Source organism: Eleginops maclovinus, chromosome 5, assembly GCF_036324505.1.
Source record: "Eleginops maclovinus isolate JMC-PN-2008 ecotype Puerto Natales chromosome 5, JC_Emac_rtc_rv5, whole genome shotgun sequence".
NCBI classification, from domain to species: Eukaryota; Metazoa; Chordata; class Actinopteri; order Perciformes; family Eleginopidae; genus Eleginops; species Eleginops maclovinus.
The window spans coordinates 11,748,977-11,770,615 of NC_086353.1; the positions used below are offsets into that span (position 1 = coordinate 11,748,977).

Sequence of the window (21,639 nt, forward strand, 5' to 3'; positions counted from 1 at the left end):
TCTATTGGAGACTCTTCAAAAACAGAAAGAGGTGAATGGAGACGAGTAATGATGTGTTTGTAAGAGATACCATGAAGAGTCCCAGCCCTTTGACGGGATGCAAAAGGCTGTATCTCTAACCAGGCAGGATGGCTGATAATGTGTTTTGATTTAAGGCAATGATATAAGGAGGTAGCGTGTAACACACAAAAAAAATCAAATCAAATAAAAACACACCTGTGAACTGTCCAGTACAACCGTTGTCTACATTTGTCAGAAGTAAATTTAAAGATCCACACTAATAATAAATCAATTCTATAGCATTTTGTCTGTTAAGCCAAAGCTCGATTTACTGTAGCTGTTTAAACATTTGTCTTTTCTAACTTGATGCAGCAAGGCATCTTCCAGGCATTTCCCTAAATCCTCATCTTAACCGGTGGATAAATAATGTGATTAGATATTACTTTCAAATGTAACTGCTGGTAAAACTTTTACACGAGCCCACCCTGCTCACAGCAAAACCACAACACCACTTCCAGAAAAAAAACTGCTGGCATCAATCTGAAACTTTTCCACATTCATTTCAGTCCCTAGACGTTCAAGGCCTGTGGTCAGCTCGCACCTTCCCACAACCATCCCTCTGTGTCTTGTCTGTCTGTCTGCCCCTCATTCTGTCTTTCTGTCTGCCTGCTATGTCCTCAGCTAACCCTCAGCAGATTTATGTTTGGGTTTGGTGGTTTATGAAGAAGCTTTGCTCAACATCAATCCAGGCTGGACAAGTGAAATGCCTTAAAATGACTGAAATCCCCCCCAAAGCTGATAGTACAGGCTTATGTGTTCCAGTGGGATCTAGATAGAGTTGGATAGAGGGCGAGAGAGGAATTGTTCCACTGTAGAATTAAACTGAAATTAACATACGAATGATGTGATGAAATGTTAAGACACGTATCACGAAATACAGTGTCTCGGAAATGTATAATTAAGGCAGAAAAAAAACAGAAATCAGCAAGTAGGGTTTGAGACGGAGAAACGGTGATATCGTGAAATTAAAAACAGATTTTCATTATATTAATCCATCACATTGAGGCACCAATCCCTCTCTCTCTCCCTCTCATTTACTCCATCTATCTACATGCTCTAACTCTCCAGTATGTTTATTTTCTTGCCTTCCAACTTCCCTCACTCGTCCATCCCTCCCTCTCTCTGTCAGTTAGCTCATGTAAACTTTGCTTTCCCTCATTGTTTTTCCAGGGAAAGTGCCTCTGCTTTTGATTAAGCTCAGAGCCCCGCTTTTGTACTATAACCTCCCCTCCTCTCTCTCTCTCACACACACACACACACACACACACACACACACACACACACACACACACACACATACACACCCATCATATCTTGCCTTGCTGTTGAGCAGCAGAAGTTCGGCAACCAGATACTGATTGACTGCCTTTATGACTCTCGTTTGAAAAAGAATCCACTTTAGATGTTGTAGATGTTTGTTTGGGCCTGTCCATACTGTATGTATACACTGTGTGTGCAATACATACACACACACACACACACACACACACACACACACACACACACACACACACACACACACACACACACACACACACACACACACACACACACATGGAGGTGGACAGCATCGGCACCTGTCTGCCAGCTGTTTGTTGTCCCTTGGGGGGTTTCAGCCGTAGGACTGACAGGTGAGGAGGCCCGGGGCTGAGAGCCACAACACAGCTGGCCTAGCCCAGATGCAGAGGAGGGACAAAAATCCTGTGTGTATTTTTCATGGTTCCCTGGTCTTTCTTTACTTTTGAATAAGTGTTATGCAGGTAAAAGTATGAGGAGAAAACACAGCCCTCATTTTCCCTGTTCCCTCTCTCTGGCTGTCTTTTATCTTATTTTGCCATTTTCTACACGCCTCATAAGGCACTGCACTTAGTCATTCATCTGACTCATTCTGCTCTTCATCATTTCATGTTCTTCTCCTCTCCTTTTTCTCCCTCTCTTTCCTGCTCCCTTCCCCTCATTCCTCTCACTCATGCTGTCCTTCCTTCCCTTGTTGCCTCTCTTTCCCCGGTTCCCTCCATATCCCCTTTTCCACATAAAGCTGTTTTTCATAGAAGCCCATGCAGCCTGGAATAGCGTTCCCCCGGGCGCTGCAGGGTGAAACACTAGACTTTTCTGAGCCCCAGCCAAACAGATGCTGGCTCTTGGAGTCCCACCAGAAACAAGCCTTCATGCTTCTCTCTTTCTCTCCCTCTTCCACCCTTTTTCCATCTCCTCTCTCTCTCACTTTCATGCTTTTTTGTCTCTTCACTCCCTTTTCTGTCCCTCGTTCCCGGTCTTCCTTTCTTGTCTCTCATTCTCATTTCTCACACACTCTTCTGTGTCTGACTCTTTCCCCTCCTCTCGGTCAAGGGCAACATCTTAGTGTCCTAATCACTTTTCTGAGTGTCGTCCAAGCAGCCCTGTGTCTCAGCCTCTGCTTCGTCTAACTTCCTCCATCAAAATCCCTTTGTCAGGTGTCTGTTGCTTTGTGCCTCCACTTTTGAACAAAGCCATGTGCTTGGAAACGAGGGAAGCATTGGAAAAACGGGGGTTTTCTTTCTCTTTACTTTTTCTTCTCTCCCTGAAGTTTATACTCCTACATTTTCCTTCCTGCTTGCTTGCTGTCTTTCCTTACAATTCTCGACCCACCTCATCCCTCCTTTTTTTTTATTTTGGCAGAACTTGCTAGCCTGCCCCCCTCTTTCACCCTCCTCGTATAGCTCCTTCCTCTCCTTTTTTTTCTCTCTGCCTTTCTTGCTCGCTTGCTCAGTCTTTAAATTTGCTTGAACCCAGGGACCCCGTCTGTTACGTAAATGGGTTAAACACAGACACACATGTGCTCGCATACTGTATGTACACACTCATGCCTGCACATACAACCCCTCTTTTCACCACACACACACACACACACACACACACACACACACACACACACACACACACACACACACACACACACACACACACACACACACAGCCTGCTATATGGCCAAACTTGGCTTTGCAGCTTTTGGCAGACGTTCAACTCTCTCCCGGTCTCTACTATCGCTCACTGGCTGATGCAGTGTTTACATGAGCTGCCAGTCACAACCAAATCAAAAGCTTTCCCCTCTGAGCTAAGAACAGTTGGGGGGCTGAGGAGGTATGCTGTGAGTCAGTGGGTATGTTAATACTGGTTTGACTACAGCCATTTTGGGGGCTGAATGTAGCCATTTGTGTACATTAACTTCCATTGCTCTGCCTCTGATCGACCTTAGGAAATCTTGCGTTTTAAAACCTCCTAAGGTCCTCCTCAGAATTTAGCTTCAAGATGACTCTGGACACTTTTTGAAAATACTCTTGGTTGATTTCAGGGCCTTGACTTTTACATTATGAAACATTCACCAGTGCTTTATGGGAATTCTACAGTGGCTTCATGTTGTTATCACTGATGCCTTGTTGATTTGAGCAGCTTTATTACTTACTGCTTTTTTATTTGATCTGTATATATATCTCCTCCTGACAAAGCAGCCATTCATACTTTTTATGAACTCTGTGAACCTGAGGGTGCATTAGCCTGTTATGTAACATATTATGGTGGCTGCACCAGGCATTACATCACTGGTTAGATTACAGCGGATCAGGTCTGCTCACACTCACAACCTCTGCCCCAGCATACACACTCATTGCATCCCATGTTATAGCTCTATACAGTGGATCAAAATGATCATGTCTGATTGATGAATTCTGCTCATTTGAGGAGAATAATAAACATGTTAATGTTTGGTTTATGTTCCTGTGCCCGTTGTCAGTATCCAAAATGAATATGAGCTATGTTTGTATGAGTGCGCTGCCTGTATATTTTGGCGGGCTTTGGATGCAGGCTTTCACTGAATTTGATTGATTAGGGTCGTAGGCTAAAGTAAAGCACTATTAATATGGATTAACTATACAGCACAGTCAAATACCATGGTCCTGTGTGTGTGTGTGTGTGTTTGTGTGTGTGTGTGTGTGTGTGTGTGTGTGTGTGTGTGTGTGTTTGTGTGTGTGTGTGTGTGTGTGTGTGTGTCTGAGTAGCTTAGCTGTGGTCAGTAACAGGGATGATGTGTGGGGTGATTTTGGTAAGGAGGTGATTTAGAATTTGAATTAGTCCGGAGACATTAAGCGGGTTGGGCTTACAGGCTAAGCGCTGCAACGTGGTGGTGGGGGGGGTGCGATCTTTATATAAATACTCACACAAACAGCAAGACACATTAAGATTAATCAATAGATGAATCTGCGTAGAACGACTGAGGTGAAAATAAAAAACAAGAGAATAAGGAAGGAAGAAAAAGGCTGGTTACGAGGGGAGAAAACAAGGAGAACAACTTGCACACACATACAAATGTTCAGTGTATGGTGTGTAAGTTACTTGTGCTCTGTTGGTACACACATGCTTTGTACGTGATCCAAACTCTAAAATACTGTGGGCCTCTTTTGTCTGGCCTCAGTGTCGCCCACAGGTCCTCTGCCCAGACTGAGTGCTCTTTTCTGAGCGCAGAGAGTAAGGATATATGTACATATACATTTACTGATCATAAACACACACCATGTGTATACTTAAATCCTTTGTTTTTCCTCTCAGTCCCTAAATCCTTTTCTTTCTTTCAAACACACACTTGAATTGACCCTAGGTGGCAGCGATGCGGCTTCCCAGGGAGCGCCTATACTACCAGATGGTGGTCTGCTTTACTTCACATCTACATCCTGATTGGTTTAACTGCTTGTCTGTGTTGGTGCCATCACTTTTTTTTTTTCTGGACTCCAAGCTGTTTGGAGCTATTCTAGCTGCGATGGGGTTACCACGATCGCCTTTTGTTGGATTAGCTTGTTGACATTCTCTCTGCATTGTTTTTTTACTACTTCCTGTAGAGTGACTTTTCTTATGTATGTTGGATCTTTAGCCATCTGTCTCCTCCTAAAGCAGAAATCCACTCCTTTACTCTATTACAGCTCAGCACGTGTCACTACGTTGAACACGTCCATACTTGTGTAAGCATTAAAATATCAAGATTAATATTCATTCCATACACACATATTTGATTCATTTCTTGCTATAAATGTTTAATCGTTTTACCCCGTCTTTAATGGTTTTAATAGGCTCACCTGTGTTTGGGTGATGCAGTAAAGAGGAATTTCCTTGTTGAATGATTTGCTGAGAATCCGCCACCCAGTTTTATATATTTGGCTACAGCCCAAAATCCTGGATTTCGTAACTTTTTCCTTTTTTATCTCAGTCAATGACACAATGCTTCATGAAAGATCACATCCAAAAAGACACAAGCACATCCTCACAGGGTCACCCATTGGCGATTCTGACACTGGGTTGACTTCAGGCTGGCCGTCGCGCCTGGCTCCAGCTCCCTCACATGACCTCACCCTTTGCTCCTCTCCACTCTCTCCATCTGCCCTCACCAGGCCGTACAATAGACAAAGAATGACTCAAGAGTGTGTGTGCATATGTGAACGTTTGTTTACAACGTGGCTCGTCTTTTTGAGCACTCTTACGTACAGTATATTGTATATTGTGTTTGAAGTGTGTGCACCATGAGCCAGACTTGATAATATGGCAGTTAAGATCCTGAGACCTCGCACTTAAGGGCACAAGTTCACTGTCTCCATTTTCCTGCCAAGTCCTTTCCTCTCCCTCGCTTCCTCTCTTCCTCCGCCCTCCTACAATCTTCCTACATGGTCTTTAATCCTCAGTCTGCGTAGCAACACTCTCCATACACACGAACGCACTGGTACAAATGCACACAACCGCTAACACGAAAAACATATTGACATGGCATAAAATGGACGAACGTCAACCTTGTCAAATTTAGCTTTCGTTGGCTCATACGATCTGACTTGATGCCTGTGATTGGCTCATGTGTGTCCACACCCCTGTGTACACACACACACACACACACACACACACACACACACACACACACACCCACACACACACACACACAAGCACATTCAAACACACTGTTTGCTCTACTTCCTGCGTTGAGCTGTCTGGCTGGCATCATCTCCAGCTACAGTGCCAAAAGGTCAAAGTTGACCACCGCTTGGCAGCTCTAGCTCCATGTCCTTCCGCTCTTCTGTGTGTGTGTGTGTGTGTGTGTGTGTGTGTGTGTGTGTGTGTGTGTGTGTGTGTGTGTGTGTGTGTGTGTGTGTGTGTGTGTGTGTGTGTGTGTGTTGTCAACGTGACAGCGTGACCTCTTTGATCATGTTTGCTCTCCTGGAGATTTCCTCCATGGATATATACAGTATAATATACATCGCCTTTATGTCCTTCACTGTTTTCACTTTTCTGCCTCTACTTGCCAACAGCTCTTTTCCTCTTCTCCTGCTAGCATCCCTGCTCCTCCTTTTCTTTTGATTCCCCCCCCACCCACCTCACAAAGCCCACTTACGTTCTGCCTCCCACCCTCCCTCTGTCCTCTTGGCACAGATTGACAGGACTGAGTCACTTGGATTGTTCCTACTTCCCAGTGAGACACATATTGTGTCAGTGTCCGGCCCACTGAGTGTTGCCCTGTATGTGTACAACCCAGAAGGGAGCAACTGTGTCTACCTACTGTATATAACAGCATGATACACTGTGTAATAACACTGTGGCAATTTTCTAAATGTATAAGTTAATTCTCATTATATTAAAAAGAACAAAAAATAATTTAAATTATGTCTTTTATGCATTCCCAACAGAACAGTCATTATTTTCAAATGCATTCAAACAGATTGGTTCTCTCTTTACTTTCATCGTTGCATTTCTCCTGAGCAAAGAACAGATCCTCTGTAATTGGGTCTCTTGCTTTCCAGTGCAGCACATTCACCCAGCTGACTTATTGACGTATTGTTATGTGCATAAAGTGGCACATTTTGCTCTGAATTTTCATTGAAGTGTTCCTCGGGAGAAAAAGACTTGGCTGCAGGAACAATGTTTGTTATCACTGTTATCTCAGTGGTGCTTTTGGAGGAGTTGGCAACCTTGCTTAGTATCACTTTGTGGGTGTGTGTGTGTGTGTGTGTGTGTGTGTGTGTGTGTGTGTGTGTGTGTGTGTGTGTGTGTGTGTGTGTGTGTGTGTGTGTGTGTGTGTGTGTGTGTGTGTGTGTGTGTGTGTGTGTGCGTGTGTGTGTGTGCGTGTGCGTGTGTGTTGAGGATGTTTTCTCACTCTTATCAATGTGTCCTTGGCTGTGCAAGTGCACCAGCCTTCTATTAGTGTAATTCACTTTCTTTCATGTGTCTCAAAAAGAAAGACAAAGAGCTTGGGAGATACACGTGAGAAAAAGAGAACTAGTGTAGGAGGCTTTTGAGAAATAACACTAATGTTAAATAGGGAAGAGTGTGGGCAGAAAGCAGGTGGTCAACAGATAAAGAGAAATATTAAATATAACACAGGAAGACAGGAAAATAGAGAAGAAGACAGTTCAAGTGCTAAAACATGGGATAGGCTTACCTTAAAGCACCCCTCTGCTGGCCAGACAGGAAGTGTGTGTAACAGCCTCAGCACAAAGACCCACAGTGTGTATCTGGGCCAGCAGGAAGAGGGACTCAGGGCGGAGAAATCCAAGTCTCAACACAGGCCTTCCCTCGCTCCGCAGCTCTATATTCAGCTCTGCGCCATACTTTGTCCGTGACATTTATTTTTGCAAAGTGCTCCAGACTGTGCTTAAGTAAATTTCTTTCAACCCAAAGTAAAACAATGCTGCACAGTTTTGTCACTGCTTATTTCATGTTTCGCTGACCCCTATACATTCTCCCAGTCTCCCTTGTAATTTATTTTTCGCCCTGCTTTCTTTCTGCAATGTTCTTTCATTCTTTTATTGCTATTCTCTTCTGCCGCAAATATGCATCCTGTCACAATGCTATGTATTTTGTTTTCAGTTTCTGACCGTGATCTGTTTTCTTGCAAATCTAGATTACCCCCGGATCTTTCTGTCTCTGCATCTCTTTTTCTTTTTGTCTAACGGCACTCAGCTCCTGGGTCTAAAGCTGTGAGGCAGTTTGATTTGAAACACTTTATTTGAACACGATAGCGTGTGCGGTATGCGTTGGATCTTGCTATCTAAGGGCAGAATGCAGAAGGGATAAGCTCCTACTCACATCTCAATAATATTCACGGCTCCATATTTCACTTTGATTTTATTCACATCACATCTCTCTCCCTTTTCATCTCTTTGTCTCCCTTTTTCTCCGTTTCTGGCCTGCTTCTCTCTACAGTCTACAGAGTGAAGTCTGAGCTAGCTGAGAAGCCTGGCCCAAGGCCTTGTTGCTTTATTTGCATTTCACCATGCTCTCTATCTGCCAGGAAAATGCCACCTGGTGGTCATACCCTCCTACTGCAGCCACCCTCTAAGTGTGTGTTTGGGTCTCTGATGTTTCTATCCTGAAAGAGTTGTGTAGGTAGTTGCGAACGTAAGTGTTCCCCCCCCCCCTTTCTCCTCCTTCCTTCCACCTCCCTAGTGTTCCCCTTCTCTTTCCCTTTCCGGCCTTTGTGCAGCTGTATTTATTTGGGCTGGAGCAGAGCTATGCAGAGACACTGGTCCTTAACATGCTCGGGCCCCCACGCCGGTTGACGCCTTTAAGCTGAGTAAAGATGGAGGTTGACAGGGTAATAATGCCGGTGTCAACACCACTTACAGGACAGTTATATCAGTATCAGCTCAGCGGGGGGACGTTCACACTCTGTTAGGCTGGGTTGTGAACCGTGCTGGGGGCCCCTACACACACACACACACACACACACACACACACACACATACACAGAGAGAACACTCAAGCCCCTGCTAATGAATCAGCTTAGATGGACATAAAGACAAAATGCCACACTAATGCAGTAAAAAAACATTTATGCCACATGATTGCACATTCACTCAGCATAGGTACACCTTTTTTATTTTCGTTTTTAATATTTATTTCATGTTACTTTTTAGGTACATTTTCTATGTAATCAACTAAGTCAGGCACTCGTCATACCAGAGCCTTGTGCGTTTCTCTCTGTGACACCAATATGTGTGTGTGTGTGTGTGTGTGTGTGTGTGTGTGTGTGTGTGTGTGTGTGTGTGTGTGTGTGTGTGTGTGTGTGTGTGTGTGTGTGTGTGTGTGTGTGTGTGTGTGTGTGTGTGTGCGGCTGTTGGTCTTACAGTATGTGTCTGTTTAAGTGGAATCTTTGCTCTTTGAGCCCTAGCGGTCCTTCAGGACTTTGAGCGTCTGTCCAAAAGCAAGTCTTGTCAGCATGACTCCAATTCCCAGCGTCCGTTTAGACTCGAATATAAATATTAATTATGAATTAGAATTCTGTTGGGGACCTCGGTTACCGTTTTGCATAGCAAGGATCACGGTAACCAAATGGGAAGTTTACAGGATTGCCTGTATCTCAAACGCTACCATTGCCCTACTAAGTGTTTTTAGCTAACAAAATAATAAAATAAATATATCAGGCTTTTTTTGGCACACACATAATAGTAGATTGGCACATTCTGTACATCTTTAATTGTCATTTTACACCCCTCGAAGTAGTAAGCATTTGGGTTTACTTTAGATGCCACAATTGAATAATTTCACCGTTGATATGCAAACTTATTAGTTTACTTTTAAACCCTTTATAAAAATGTAGAATTGCTGTAATTTGCCATTTTCTGCAACATACGGTAATGAAGATTCAGAATTGGGGTAATTGGTATACCTTGGGTTTCCATGCTCTCACTCTTGGTATTTTCCAAAATTGATTTTTATAGGCCATTGGTCGGCTAATTTAATATAATCTACCCCGTTTTGGGGATTCTACCTCTGGGTTTACAACCTAATAATTAGCCTAGCTTACATTGTAGCAGCTTGGGAATACCCTGGTAACTTTACAAAGCCAATATCTTTGTAAAAACGTGTCTTGAGGAACATTGAGGAACCCATTTTTAGGAAATCCATTCATTCCAATGCAGGGTCCAAACCCTGGTGATGGGAAGCATAACAGAACACTGTGCAGCAGTGTCACACAGGTCCACAGTAATCTGCACTGATGGAGCCAAGAGGTGATGGTGGGGTGAGGATAAGAGGATGAATGAAGGGAGGGAGGAACAACGGGAAGGAATGAAGGGGATAATGAAGGAGGGGGGTATGTATGGGCATCTAGCCAGCCACTAACCCCCTTCCCAAAAAACCTCCACTCTATCACCCACCAAACCCATTCCCTGCGAGTCCATGCATACTCTTTAGACCCAAACCCCCCTCCACTCCTTTTCTACTTTCTTTTGCTCCCTTTCCTATCCTCATGCTCCCAGCCTTGTAATCCCCCTCTCCCTCCTCTCACTGCTCCTCCCTTCATCCTTCCCCCTCACTCCTCTCCTCTCCTCCTCCCCTCGATCTCTCGCTTTTCTTTCCATCCCTCCCCTCGTCTCAGCATCCCTCTCTCCTGGGTCTTCTTGCCGTGGTGTGGTGCTGTTGGCAGAGCGTGGGCGCAGGCGGCACACAGACGGGAGCACAGATGGGCAGCAAGCTGCGCAGGGCGGCCAGGCACACCTGCTCTCCACACACACACACACACACAAACACACACACACACACACACACGCGCACACACACACACACACACACACACACACACACACACGCACACTCACAGAGCCCTACTCTGCCACCTCAACACACAGCCTGCCTGGCACAGTGGCACAGTGATGCAGGGACACAAACACAAATACACACAGACACACATGCATTTCTTTGTACATCCATACGTACATACAAACATTTGTGCATTAACTAATTGCCACATTAATAGTTTCAAATGTGTCTTTTTTATACAAATAATACCCAATGTCACTCTAGATTTTTTCAGTTTCTGCTAACATTTTTATAATTAGTGTGACTCCTTAAGAGTGTTTGTTTCCAAACAAGTAAACATTTGACAAAAAAGGTCAAGGTGACATTTTGGTTCACGACATGTGGATCAAAAAATGATTTGGACAAAAGCATCTCTCACACACACACACACACACGCACACACACATACATACACATACACGCTTAACAGTAGCAATGATAAAGACTTCTTAACACTGAAACAGAAATATACCCTCATATGACACACACTTAAATAATTAAAGAAATAAACTGAAAGAAATATATATATATAAATAAACAAATAATGAAATAACGTCCAATAAAAGAGCTGAGTGAACATCTGTGTGGGATAGCCAGGGGGATTAGGAGGGTTTGGAACATTTTAAGCGCATTAAGGATTAAAAAAAGGTCAGAATGTTTAGCAACATACCGATAAACCTCTTAAGCGAAACCCAATTGGGAGGCTGTACCGCGTTATCCTGTGTTTTGGGGAGGAGAAGAGAGGAGAGGGGGAGAGCCGAGTTGACATTTGTTCCAACAAGGAGGGAAATCTCTGTGAACCAACAGCTTGTGCATATACATGTAGTTACACACATACATGCACGCACATATGGGCACACGCTGGTTTCATGTGGCTACATCAGCTCACTTGTTGGTTGGTATGTTTGTGTTAGGAGTGTGCATGCTTGTACTGCACAGACACACAAATGACCAGAACTGTTTATGCATCTGTCTAACAATGGTGTGCCACTTTTCATTTTTGACCTTGACTTTTACTCTGGTTTTATACCATGTTTGTGATCAGCAGCTCGAACAATTCCACTCTTGGGGAATTTCCATTGGTTACTGTAGAGAGCATGGTTGTTTTAGGGCTTGTTTAAATGTGTTTTAATCCGGGCTCCTTTCTCAGCTGAGCTTTACTTTACTACTTTGCTCTGCTGACTGTCTGCTCGCCACGAGAAGTGACAGACTGGCAACTCTGTCTGACCCCTGTCACCAATCGGTCAACAGCACAGTCTAACAGGTCACAGGGCCAAAAACCAACCCACAACCAGTCGATGGATAGTGCATTTGATAGACAAGGTAAAAAATCTGTTTGTTTTTTCGGAACCCGGAGGCAAGCAAATAACCACAAAGGAACGGGAATGATAACTTATGTCAGTTGAGGAAGACAAGAGGAGAGTGACACATACACACAATAATGTTGATGAGGAGAAAAGCCGCACAGATTGAATTGATGCAAAGGAAAAGCCACAGAAATATGTGTCGGATAAAGAGATGTGAAGAGATTACAAGGCGGAGAGAGCAACCACAGTGGGGGGTATAGCACTGTATGTCAAAGCCATGGTGGCGGGTTATGTTGATTATGGTGAGGGTCATGATGATTTGCCCTGGAGCCTGCAGGGAATTTCTGTAATCAGCAACCAATGACAGCAGCCGTCATGAAGCTACAGCCACAAAGAACTAGCACAGTTAGTAAAGCAGACTCCAACTCACCACAGCAAGACTTCACATATCAACTTACCATGTGCCAAAGGGCTAATACGTTAGCAAACATATTCCTTGCTACATTTTTAGATCTATCAGCAGGTTTCGTCTGCCAGCTCCTACCAAAGCGATCCCAATCTTTTCAACTCCAGTGTAACTGGATCCTACACTCTCCACCAGCCATTCATTTACTTTGGCTCTACATTAGAGAACAAGATATAAATCTTGTATTTACTTTAAATTCAGAATTATTTCCCTCCCTTGCAGATTGTTTGACAATTTCACAGATATTAAGGGCAAAATTGATATTTAGTGAATTGTGTTTAAATGTTAAAATCGGACTTGAATAATAATGTTACTTAGGTGCTTTGAAAAGCCCTGTCTTTGCTCATGGCTGGGGCATCCTTTTGCCCTAACTTTTAAATTAATATTGGCTCGTATACTGAGCCATGCAGAGTCAATATTTGGAAATCCAGTGTAAAGTGTTACTGTGGCTTAATGTAAATCCAGGTTAAACAGGTCAAAATCACATATACACCAAATAGGACCCAAAGAACCAAAGCTTTTCATGAAAAAAGCTTACATGTGGTGATTCAGTTTCTTTGTTATTAAGAGTTAATCACAGACCTATGTGCATGTGCTTCTTGTGAGTGTATTTACATCAGGTCAAACATTGTGTTTTTATCTGTCAGTTGTGTTTTAATTCACTGGTGTGATCGGCCTGCAGGGTAGACTGAAAGGTTTGAGGTTAGAGATGGGGTAGCCGGCGGTGGAGGTGGAGGGGCATCCTGCAGGGACGGCAGGACTATGATTGGGTTGCTGAAGGGAGGGCTTTGGGGGGCTGTGGTGCGAAGATAAGGGGCTGGATGTGTGGTTAGGAGGCTGGGGAGGGGGGAAAGGGGGCTGAGGCTGCTGTTGTAGGCTACAGCTGGCAGAGCTGTGATAACCAGCAACCAGACCTCCTCCGTCTTACCTCCCTCTCCCCCTGTCCTCCTGCCTTCCCCAACCAGCTCTATGATGCTCTGTTGGACTTCACAGCAGTACTGATTTTCACTGATGATGTAGCAGTAAGTTGTAAGTACAGTGTTAGTTGAGCCTGAGCTCAGAGAAATGGAGGCAGAACTGTAAGGCGCTCCAGTATATAGTAAGGTCATCTTCTCGAGACTTGACACTTGAGACTTGAGACTTGAGCTCTGAAAGAGTGTAATGTCTCTACCCCTGGGTACCAAATACTTTATGAAAACTTCTTTCTGAATGAAAAGGAAAAGAAAAAACAGGAGTTGTGCTGTAAACCAATAACTTGAATCCTTCTGTATTACATGCTCTTAGAGTTGACGTGGTTTGACCAGTGGAGGCCTCAGGGTGACATTTAGTACAGCTATCAGTGTCACTGCTAATGCACATATCTTCCTGACACTCTCTTATCTACCAGGAGCCTCAGTTTTCACTCTTTGGTTTTTCACACCTCTGCAAAAGCAGAACATGTCGGGGTCATGACAGGCCAACAATACGCTATGTAAGACATTTGAAGGGCAGGATTTCCAAGTGTTGGGATTTTCCAAAACGTGATATGTGCACATTGAACAATGATTGTTCTTTGTCACTTGGTAAGATATACAGAATATGATTCCAAGGTAGTATAGTAGCTCATGGTATCGTAAGGATAGCAGTAAGAAAGCGGTTCCATGGTGTTGATTACATGCTTCTCCATGGTGTCAATCTGCTCATGTAAGAAGGCCTGAACTTGTTCTGTCAACAACAGTTTTGTCCCCTTTATGTCGCATAACATTCAAAACATAGACAACTGGGTATCAACTGCCACAATTTCATCTTAATGCCATTGGCTTGCATTGAAAAAACAATACACTGATTGTGTAACAGTACTTAAAATAATCTCAAATTAAATAATGATCTGCTGCATTGGTTTGTTAGTAGACAGAAGCAATCAGACCTAAGTAATCATCCACAATCACAGGTGCAGAACATTAGGAAAGTCTTGAAGCATTGTCATTGTAGATGTGTTAAAAGAGTAATCAAATATGATACAGGCAGCCTTTATGAGTCTCTTTGGCGACTTTACTTGTGTTATTTGTACCTTGAACTTCCGTCTGTGATAGTACTTTTCCTTGAAGCCTTGCTATGGGTTTGTGGCAGCAAAGCATACCCTGCAACTTACGCATATGACTATCAGTTATCTATCAAGCATACTGTACATACAGTAAGGTGACTGTGTATCTAGCCAATGCATGTATGGTGTGAGAAATAGAGTGTTGACAATATTGTCAAGCCCTGAAGTGAAATACTACACGACGGCAAAAAGTCCAGTGAAGTCAGGTTGTGTTTTTCAACAGCTTTTTTTGGCCATCATATATGTTTACTCTTGAGTGTGTACCTCAATGTTTGTCCACGTATGAGTGTGTGTGTTTGAAAGTGTGTGGGTGCGTGTCGGGGGCGCAGCCTCGTATGTTTGGAGTGAGTGCCGTCAGTTAGCTGGAATGTGGCGCTACCGCCAATGCTAAGATGGCTGCCAAGCTCTAAGATGGCTGCCAGGATTACACCCAGCCAGCGAGAGACAGTGAAGAGCGAGAGATTCTGCATGAGAAGAGAGGGGAAAAGAAGCTCTCTTTCATTTATGTGCTCTTTCTTTCTGTCTTTCTTTCATTCTCGCTCTCGTCTGTCTCGCCTCTCACTGTGGATAAGCAGTGCTTCGTAGGCAGCGAGACAGGTCTGTTATTGTTTCTGCTCAGTAATCTGTGGCTTAGTGTGGCTGCAAGGCAAGTGCTGCTGGCAGGAGTTTGTGTGCTCTGTTATCACCTACAGCCTGCAGATAAACACCTCCTTTAGCTAACTTGCTAGCTAACTACATCCTAGCTAGGCCTGAATGAATGGCCAATACCACACCATAACAGTCTTGGGAATGGGGTTCAGTCTTTTCCACCAACTCAGACACGTGGTCACACATATAAAGGACATTTCTTTCTCACAGCCCGGACAAGAATGCGCTGTCTTTAGACCAACTTTTCTCAAGTTACAAAACCTCATCTTGCACTGTCTTATTTCAGCCTGCAGCTCCTCCAGGTCTAATTGGGGCTCTTTGTTGCCAACACTTGGCATGTTTGTGTCTGCACATGTAGGTGCTTAAGTGAACCAGTCATAACAGGTGTGTGTTTGTGCAGATGCGAATGTGTGCTTGTATTTGTGTTGCTCTGCTGTCATTTGATCCCAAGAGGAAAAGTTTGGCCTCAGCTTAAAAAACATACTCAGGCTGGCATGGTCGACCATCTCCAAATAGTCTGTGTTTGTGTATTTGTGTGTGTGTGTGTGTGTGTGTGTTGTGTGTGTGTGTGTGTGTGTGTGTGTGTGTGTGTGTGTGTGTGTGTGTGTGTGTGTCCATTGAAGAATTACAACATGTATTAAAGTATGAAACATAAATTAAAGAAAGAAACAGCTTGAGAGAGAGAGAGAGTTGTGTGGGTGTGTGTTCATATGTGTGTATGTGCAAGGTGCTCTGTTTATGCAGACTAAATCCCTACCAGCAAGAAGGTATTAAATGGGATTAGGGTGAGGAATATGATTGCGGGGAGAGATACTAAATGGCATAGCAGCACACTATAAATCATTGCACCTCAAGTCGGGAGGGACAGAGGGAGACAGAAGGTAACATTCTTAGATACAAGACTGTCGCACAAGAAAAGTGTGAATTCACACATAAACGCATACACACACACACACACACACACACACACACACACACACACACACACACACACACACACACACACACACACACAAACACACACTCTCAAGATGTATACCATAATCATCACATACTGCAAGTTCCTCTTACTCCCTTTCACATCTCTAATATCTAACTCTTGGCAGCATGGATACGTATTTATAGCTACGATTCACCAAGATATTGTACGCTTACCAGTATGTTTTTGATAAAAAATGTTTGCATACAAACCAGATCCTAACCTTTTGTCTTTCTCTTCTCTCCCCTCCCTGTGTTTCTGTGCAGAATCCGGACAATCAGACAGTTCCAGCCAACAGGGGGACACAGACATCAAACCACCGCCCAATGGTAGGCACACGCACACATGCACACAAATCCATGTCCAAACACTGTCAAATCAGCATACTAGAATTGATTCCATCATGCTTATCAGTCTTAACATATTCCAATTATGGATCGAATTAGCAATCACACTCGCACAGATGTTGATCCACAAACATAGTTGCAGATGGTCGCCCTCTCAAAGGGATGTGATTTTCAGGCTTTTCTTCTCATTTCTTTTTTTTGATTGTTTGTTTGAAACACACTCCCATGAATGTGTAATATAGTGTTTCTCCGAATGCTTTTTGAAGATCTGATCTGAACCTTTTCTTTTCAGGGCACCTGAGTTTCCAGGACTGCTTTGTCACTTCAGGGGTGTGGAACGTTGCAGAGCTGGTCAGAGTGTCACAGAGTAAGTAAAACCGCTGCAAAGAGAGAGAGGCGACAGCAAAACAATTACAGTATCCCCACTATAATTTGTGTCTTAAAGATATTTTGTCTCCTGGTTAGGAATAGAAACCGCCACCAAACAGACCCATATTGATAATATTTTTTAAACTAAAGGAACCCGATACAATCTGCCTCTTAAGTGTGTGAACTACTGAGACATAATTCTCTGTAACTCTAAAGATAATTATGTTCCAGTATATACCAGATGAAACACATTTTATTAACCCATTCTTCCTTTTTCCCCTTTCTCCCTCCCTTGTTCTTATATTTTTCTCCACCAGCACCTGTTGCCACGGCGTCAGGTCCTAACTTCTCTCTGGCTGACCTGGACAGCAGTCCCAGCTACTACAACATCAACCCGGTGGCTCTGGGGCGACGCTCCCTCACCTCCCCTCCTTCCACTAGGTACACAGTCCTGACTATGATTACACACAGACAACAGTATTCTACGAGTGTTTCAGTCTCATGAAATACCATTGTCAGTTGTAATAGCTGTCCAGCTGTCCGCCATTAGTAGGGTCTTTTGTGGGTGAAGCCACCATGTGGCAGTAGCAGTGCTACCTTGGTATGTGATTTGCTGTGAAGCTAAGGGCAAACTGGAGGAAGGTGTGAAATCACAGTAATATCTGCCAACAGTGTATCGTTTTGTGTCGCAAGGATGACTTTACTGGCAAGTAAAGAACACCATTTCATTGAGGTTTCTTGATTAAAAAAATGGCTTAAAGTACTACAGTTCATTCCCAGTCTTGGAATCTGTCCTGAACTTCTTCCTATATATGTGTGTGTGTGTGTGTGTGTGTGTGTGTGTGTGTGTGTGTGTGTGTGTGTGTGTGTGTGTGTGTGTGTGTGTGTGTGTGTGTGTGTGTGTGTGTGTGTGTGTGTGTGTGTGTGTGTGTGTGTGCGGGCATGTGTGTCTCCCTTTTAGCTGCTCTCCTCTGTATGAATGTGATGGCTCTTTCCACTATTTCCTCATTTGTTTTCTTTCCTAAATTGTCTCTTTCTCTCTTCTTACCTTGGTCATCTGCTGTCACTTTAGGTCTGAGGTGGAGTTGTACGCAAACCTTCCACGGAGGTAGTTATAAACACTTACAAAGACACAACCTAATGAGACACACGCACAGAACAACACACACACTAAGAGAGTCTTACTGTGTGGCTTTGCCTTCTAACTATTATTTCCGTTTCCTCCTTTTTCATTTCTAGTTTGACATTTCTTGTGCTTTGTCTATTGTGCTCCAAGACTTCAGGATATTATTTTGTTTCCACTAAGATGTCAAGCTTCTTTACATGTTAAATTGTTTGTTTGTATAATTACTTTAAAATGTTCAGGTCGGCAGGGAATTTAATCCTTGATCCATACATCTACCGCCTTTTATGTATATATTTTTTAATCATGTTATCCTCCCCCCTCTCTTTCACAGCTCCACCAAGAGGAAGTCATTAGACGACAGTGAGCTGGAGAGCCCCACAGATGATGTTTTCTACCCTGGCCGCTCGCCTGCTGCCAGCTCCTCCCAGTCTAGTGCGTGGCCCAACGACATGGATGCAGGTACTGCCCCATCCCACCCCTCACCTGTCAACCACTAAACAAGCTTCCTGACACTTTGTATCACTCCTGCCTGACCCACATCCCACCAACACCAAAATACGAAGAGATGCCTCCCTCTGGCTTTGTCTCTTTTTCACACTCCCTATCACAATCACATGCCTTCAATGTGGTGAATATCACATCCCTGAACATCCCTATAAACCTCTACCTCATTCTGATTATTCCACACCTTTGAGGAACAGCAACAGATGTTAATACCCAAATGATATTTTCTTAAGAAAAATAAACATGAGGAGTGTTGAAAACCAAGATTAACCAGAGTATGTTGGTCACAGTATCTAGCAATATAAAGCACACTTCACTAACCCTGGTTTAAACATCTAATACCCTGCCATATATTTGGGCATAAAAATCATGTTGACTTGAAATAATGTTTTAAGTCTTGTGCTTTTCTGGGATTGTCTCAGCCTAAATTAAGGTCAGATAAATACCTGCCAGGATAAAGATGAAAAGGCCAGGTTTAGGTCTTGTCAAGAAAAATATTTATTTCGCAATTCAATTCTTACACAGTCATCACCTTCAGAATGTGGTGTGGGTATTTTACACGGATTGAATAGTCTCCTTCATTTTGAGTAAATGGGCTTAAAATTAGTCTGAGCTATTTTTTGGTCACAATGGTTTCAACACAGTCACCGTAACACTAGAACATTGAAATCATCATGGATAAATTGTGCTTGGTGTTATTATATACAGTATATCCACCAAATAGCTCCAGACACCGGGGATATAAATGCCAAGATGCATCAAGGATGGAACAGCTGCCTGTAGTAAGGCATTATGTTGGCGTTTATGTTGTTTTGGCAGTAACCGCTTCCTCTGTGAATCAGCTCTGGACGTTACCCTCTCTTACCTCATCTTCCCAACAGCCCAATAACTCTGAGTAAAAACTCTTTCAAGTTCACTTCCTCACTCCCAAATCCCCAAGGCTTCATATTTGTACTCATCCTCAACCTAAAGCCATAATCCCACATACAGTTTACCTGATGCTTAGTTTTAACTCTCCCCCTTTCTATCTCTCTCTGTCTGTCTCTCTCTCTTTCTCTCTTTTCATTGTTAACAATACCCTTTTCCACTTTCAGTGCAGCACCATTTGGCGAGTGTGCAGGAGAGGAAGATAAAACATGAAAACGATGGCGTGCAGTTTCCTTACCATGGTTAGAACAACATTGATTACACTCATATATTTGCTATTTATCAGCCTTAATGTAGCTCAGTCATTCCTCTGTGTATGCGTGTATTATACAATACAATGTATATAACACATTATGTACATATGTATACAGTATGATGTATGCTGATCGTGCATATGTGTGCCAGGTATGTGTGTGTGTTTAAATGTTATGTGGTGTCTGTGGTAGTGTGTCCAAAAATTGGATTTTCATAATTTGAGTTTAGCTGTCAGATGAATTTCATTGCTAATAATCAAAATTGAATTTGGCCAAATGAAATACATTAGTAGAATTGTCGAGGATTATCCTGTTCAGGATTTACTTTCTGTGTGAAACATGAGCTCTTAGATCACCTGAGCTCCCCGGCTTTATCTCTCTGAAGTCATGTCATTCTTCCCAGTGGCATATGATTGACAGATGTCACCAGGATAACAGTGACAACACCAGCAGGCACATTTGCATGCCGTGCCCATTCTGCCTCACATGCACAGTGACTCACTGAAACACCTACAGACCCCCCCCCCCCCCACACACACACACACATTCACAACAGATACTGAACAGAGGCTCCCCACAAACATGACCGACACACTTACAACCCTCCCTTATGTGCAGACGTTCACCAATGAAACACATTCTTATCATGCTCGCCACCCCTGCAGGTGTTCAGGTGCCTGCCTTGCCTCTATCCCTCTGCCGTGCCATCCCTCCCTCGCTTCAAATCCCTCATTAAGACGCTTACCGTCTGTGGATCAGAGGTGTAAAACCCTTCCTCCTGCTCACTAGCTCTCCCTTCTACCCTCCATCCCTGTCTCCCTTCTGTCTAATTGAAAACGTGTACAGCAGGAGGGACCTTGGGGAGGGAGAAAACATGTCAGGAGAGAAGGAGGAGAGAGAAACTGAGAGCAGGCAAGTGGGAGGTGAGAGAGGGAAGAGAGGAGAGGAGAAGATTTTAGAGTACTCAAACGGTGATAGCTAATGAGAGAGAAGAGTTATCAGGATGTGAACTAGAGGAGCCAAAAGCCCTGGTTAGGTTTGCCCCGTCTACTCTCGCTCGAGCCTCAGCGGCTGCTCTCCTGCTCCCGCTCCACTTAGCTGTAAATGTAATTAAGAGGCTGCTCATCAGAGCCACAACAGAGGCTGCTGCACGCCTTAGCGCACCAGAGCCTCACCTCACATCTTTTTCCTGTCTCTCATCCTCTCTCTCCTCCTCTCTGTGTATGTGTACCACCCCCTTTACTCTACAAAGTGCACCACACACAGCCGTGTACACCTCCTAATGACTTTGGCAAATAGAGGTGAGGAATTGCATGCAAATCTGGACCCTTTACCCAATTAATTTGCGTAATCCAAGTGAAAAATATGGAAGCCAAAAGCTTTAGTAATCATCAGCTGTTTTTTTTTTTAATCATTCTTTTTATTTTGTGTGTGTTTGCAAATAGTTGTTTTTTTCAACAGTAGCAAGTGAAAACTAATACACACAAAAGGAACCAAGGGAAAAAGGAGAGATGCAGTTATGGGAGAGCACAAATAGCGAGTAGAGAATTTGGATTTGGTACGGTGTGTATCCGATTTTCCAAAGGATACCACCTGCCACAGGCACAGCTCATCTGGGAATATCTGTCCAGGTGGGGAGTATGTAAACAAGTAAGCAAAAACACACAAACGAACGCACGCACGCACGCATGCACACACGCACACACGCACAACAAAGCAAGGGTCGAAATAAACCCAGAAAACCCTGCTTGCACACAGGTGTGCATCCCGGTCTGTCAACAGCACCATCCACCCCAACTGACTCCCTCCATAACCAACAGAATAAACACATCCAGTAATACACACAGACGTACGAAGTCGCATTTATACATGTATATCACACAAACACGGTTACATTGAGAAATACACAGGACAGATTTTTGCACACATATCACACAGCCCACACAGATGCATACACTAGCACAGCTGAAGCATGGTCCCAGAT

The 21,639-nt window shown here is 43.6% G+C and overlaps 1 protein-coding gene across 16 annotated transcripts in view; it reads left to right on the top strand.

The window, feature by feature from the left end:
• Window positions 1-21,639, top strand: part of LOC134864301 (nuclear factor 1 X-type-like) — a 104,565-nt gene that overhangs the window by 64,935 nt on the left and 17,991 nt on the right. For 9 of the 16 annotated variants that reach the window (XM_063883166.1, XM_063883176.1, XM_063883160.1 and 6 more), the window contains 6 exons: window positions 16,395-16,457; window positions 16,768-16,842; window positions 17,162-17,285; window positions 17,917-17,952; window positions 18,302-18,429; window positions 19,569-19,643. In XM_063883166.1, coding sequence (XP_063739236.1) covers window positions 16,395-16,457; window positions 16,768-16,842; window positions 17,162-17,285; window positions 17,917-17,952; window positions 18,302-18,429; window positions 19,569-19,643 — 501 coding nt within the window. The remainder of the gene's footprint in view (window positions 1-16,394; window positions 16,458-16,767; window positions 16,843-17,161; window positions 17,286-17,916; window positions 17,953-18,301; window positions 18,430-19,568; window positions 19,644-21,639) is intronic. The other 7 variants (XM_063883171.1, XM_063883165.1, XM_063883172.1 and 4 more) reach the window with 3 other exon arrangements.